The sequence below is a fragment of the Argopecten irradians genome, chromosome 11 (assembly GCF_041381155.1).
Source record: "Argopecten irradians isolate NY chromosome 11, Ai_NY, whole genome shotgun sequence".
In the NCBI taxonomy this organism is placed as follows: domain Eukaryota; kingdom Metazoa; phylum Mollusca; class Bivalvia; order Pectinida; family Pectinidae; genus Argopecten; species Argopecten irradians.
In genome coordinates, this window is record NC_091144.1 from 37399180 (window position 1) to 37403354 (window position 4175).

Genomic DNA, 4175 nt, shown 5'->3' on the forward strand with positions numbered 1-4175 from the left:
GGTTTCGTTGATTACTGTCATGTGAGAATAGAAACAAAACAAACCGTTAAGTATCCGTCGCCATTGGTCGATCGTTAACCATGTGATCAAGCAGTTTGGCCTTTAAGTATCGCAATGCTTTACAAACGTGTCAGAACGTCTCGATCCTATAAAGAAGAGGCGTCGGTGCTAGTTACAAAGCAGTGTATACAAACTAAAGCGGTAGTGCCTGCGAGGTAGAATTTTCACTAGATTCCTTCAGTAAAAGAGGAAGGGAATATAATTCATGACCATAAGGCACGTGCTAGCACGCCCACATTTTCTTCATTAATGAAAACAAATTGGACACGAGCTTATGGAAAACATGAATGAATCTAGCTTCCGAATACGGCGCTCAGGTTGTAATGTAGCGCCGATCAATACGGTAACGCCCGCAGCACGTGTGAATGGTAATGCAGTCACTGGATTATGACACTGTAGAAGATTGCTCCTGAGTAAAAGCTACGCCATCGACTTGTCATTTTTGCTCCCATGGCCAATTTGCCAAACGTCGTGATAAATAGCAGCTGGAATACGTCTGGGGAGGGATCGTATCAGACGATTGTCAATGATACACATGCCTACCGTCGGAATGACAGCATGGCGACTGTATCCGAAGTTATCAACTACGGGATCATAGTGTTTGGGGTTTTTGTGATCACCGCTACTATACTAGGAAATAGCCTCGTCATTTTAGCCATCATCATTGATAAAAAGTTAAGACGTGTTGGAAACATTTTTATTGTGAACCTAGCCGTGAGTGATATTTTAGTTGGTGCTATTGTTTCTCCCCTCTCGCTCGTGTATCAGATCACGGGGGAATGGCCCTACGGAAGGCAACTATGTGACTTTTGGACGTCAGTCGACATCATTTGTTGTACAGCTAGTATCCTTAATCTCTGTGTTATTAGTTATGACCGTTATAACGCAATATCTCAACCGCTGAAATACGCCAAACACAGAACTACCAGGCGGGCGCTTATGCTTGTTATATTGGTTTGGATGTACTCGTGTTGCATTGCGTTGCCTCCCTTGTTTGGCTGGAGGAAGACAACAGAAGCTAGTACGCATGGTCTACTGAAATGTCAAATTACCCATCATTTGGGATATACATTTTATTCAACAATTGGAGCGTTTTACCTGCCATTATGTATAATGGTGTCCTTTTACACCCGGATTTTCTTAGTGACCAGCAGCAGAGGAAAACAATGGGTGAGAGGACCGGGGTCCAGCTGTAGGATACAACGGCGAAGATCTCGGAACAAACGGGACAGTGACAACAATAATACGGTATGTTGTTTAGTCTGTCCATGTCGCTCTAAAGAGGAAAGTGAAAGTGAAAGTAGTAGATCAGTTACGACTCAAACAGAACGCACCCAGTCTAGAAATCTCTCCTTGTCATCTAGTATTAGACGGAGTACATTTGATTATTCATCTACAGCTCAATCCGACTTACATCGTAAGGCAGTCATGTTTTCTCCACGCGCTAGCACCGCTAGTACAAGTGCAGGTGAGGTCGTTCTTGAAATCACACAAGGACGCAGGAAACAAACAATCCAACGTCGGTTGTACCGGCAGATCTCAAATCCCAACAGTGATTCAAGTTATACGACATCCACAACAACCTCTACTACTGCAGAAACGTCATTCTCGGAGTCTTCGTCTGCTGGCTCGGACAACCGTACATCGAGACGCGCGTCAAATGTAATCTATAACTTATTGGCTGCTAACATTATGGCCGCAGAAATTCTTCGGGATAGTGTCAAAGGAGTGCAGTTTGCACCTCAGAATCGTTCACCTCTGCTTATAGAAGAAGAAGAAATTGTACCGGAACCGCTTCCGCCTAAGGAGACTGCGCGCGCAACTCGCCGGAAACGGAAGAACTTGTCACTTCCTCATGAAAAACGTGCTGTAAAAACACTTGGAATCGTTGTTGGTTGTTTTATTTTCTGTTGGCTTCCGTTCTTTGTTGTTACCGTTATAATACCTTTGTGCCAAAGCTGTAAGGTTAGTCCTATTGTTACCGGTATTGTCCTGTGGTTAGGGTACTGTAATTCCGCCTGTAATCCAATCATATACACCTTCTTCAACGAAGACTTTAGACGTGCCTTCAGAAAGTTGACAACATGTGGAAAATCCGTATCGTCGCCTATATATCTTTAAGGAAATTCGAGTGGAAAAAAGAGTCTGCTGGATTGTTGGTTAGTGCTGCAATAAATTGTATATATATATGTAATAATAATAATCAGTATTTCCCGGTGAATTTACGTACCTCTTTATATGATATATTGCTAAATATTTTGTATTTATAGTCTGTATATGAATAGCGTCGATATTGTCAATAATAACAATGCATTAAGTTTTGTATTTGTATCATAAATCTATCATATATACATATTTGATAACATTTATATAATAAGCTCACAAATACCTTGATCTCTATCATAGTGGTTTGACGAAGTTACTCGACAGGAATTTGTTTAGACTCAAAAGCGAGTCGTTAACGACTTGTTAAGTGACTTGTTCATATTGATTGACTAACGATTTTGCATTCCTTTGACAATTCTTAGATTTTTTTACAAGAAAATGGATAAATACTTTTTGTACATTTCAATAGTTTTTCGATGTCATTTCTATTGCATAATATTTTCCTTATTAAGTCTTATGTAAAAAACATAAGAAATATTATTATAGGAATATATGTTTATTGGGACATTTTATGTAAAGTGTAATGATATGTTTGACGCCATTATGCTGGCATAATGGACGTCGATAGATGAAAAAGTGCTTCATGGGATTTAATGTTATAAGAAGTAGTTACTCATCAGTTTCATTTTTATTTTTGATACGATATAGTTGTAAAATATATCATAAAGACATCTTTGTATGTTGTACATGGAAGAATAAGGTTTTGTCATAGGTGATCGATTATGTATTTGTAGAGAACTTTATGTCATACTTAAAGGCATTCTGTCATATTTCTTGTTGTAAGTTAGAATACTATATGAGAACTTTCACAAATTGATAATTAAAACATATTTTGATGTGTTAAGGTTCGGTCTTTGGTTTCAAATATTGAATGAGACTTTACCAATGATCTTGCCGCAAAAAAATATTGTGTTTCATTTTATTATATGGCTCCGCAACATTAGTGCTGAGAGAAACAAAGAGGAGTGTATATTTTGTCAGAAAATATTGCCATTTTTAGAGTAGAATATTATATTTGTATAAACTAAGTAAACAAGCATATAAGAACATACTGTGATCTAGATAAGTGTGGTGAACGCTGTCGATGTAGCAGAGACTCTTATTACTTTGGAACACCTGGATCATTCTATTTACCTGGATCACTGTTTTAATTGCCTTTAGTAATTATCTATTATTTTCACGGGTAAAATAATGCGAATTTGTCTAAAAATGGAAAACTTTGCTTCCAGATATTGCTTTTTGCGTTTTCGCGTTTTCGCGTTTTTGCGTTTTCGCTATAGATGTTTATATTTTTTAATAATGAATTATTATTTCGCAGGTTTGTTTGCTTGTTTGTTTGCTTTTAAATTATGAAAATATCCCTCTCATAATATGCTAGAATGTGTTACTATTGTAATCTTCTGTGTTGTCTCCTTACATGTCATAACATGGGTGGAAAAATCTATCTTTGTTGACTCTAGTGTGTCATCTTTTCACTTGAAATTGACATATAACAGCGACAGATTCCTCATTAATCCTTATAAATTTGATCGAGAACATTTTCTTTTTGTATGCTTTTTATTTATTTATGGTTTTTTTTTCTTCAAACATGTGTGACATTAGCTCAGCATATGATACGTATTTCAGTTGTCTGTTGTTTTCTTTTCATTTTGCTTATATATTAAATCTATGGTACATTACAAGAACATAAACGAATACATCAGCAACGAATACCACAATATCACCATCATGGAAATCCTTTGTATCAATCAAAGTCGATTTTTAAAACGATGATTTCAAAATTATCAAAAATTAATAGCGATAAACAAATTTCGACAGTTTCATAATAATTATTTTTTTAAATATCTTTCGATATAGCATATTACTTGTCTCTATCCGTATGGACCAAAAGTTTTCCGCACAAAAGACTCAAAAGAGGAATGGTAGCTTCAGACTCCAAATCTTTTCTT

At 36.7% G+C, this 4175-nt stretch overlaps 1 protein-coding gene across 1 annotated transcript; it reads left to right on the forward strand.

The window, feature by feature from the left end:
- The first annotated feature begins 510 nt into the window (after window positions 1-510).
- Window positions 511-3767, forward strand: LOC138334619 (5-hydroxytryptamine receptor 1D-like). The gene has a single exon (XM_069283259.1). It carries the CDS (start codon window positions 511-513, stop codon window positions 2179-2181), a length of 1671 nt encoding a protein of 556 aa, XP_069139360.1. The 3' UTR covers window positions 2182-3767.
- Window positions 3768-4175: the final 408 nt, after the last annotated feature.

What these genes read in the sequence shown, in the direction of transcription:
- LOC138334619 (XM_069283259.1), top strand. Translation starts at nt 511, where the DNA reads ATGGCCAATTTGCCAAACGTCGTGATAAATAGCAGCTGGAATACGTCT.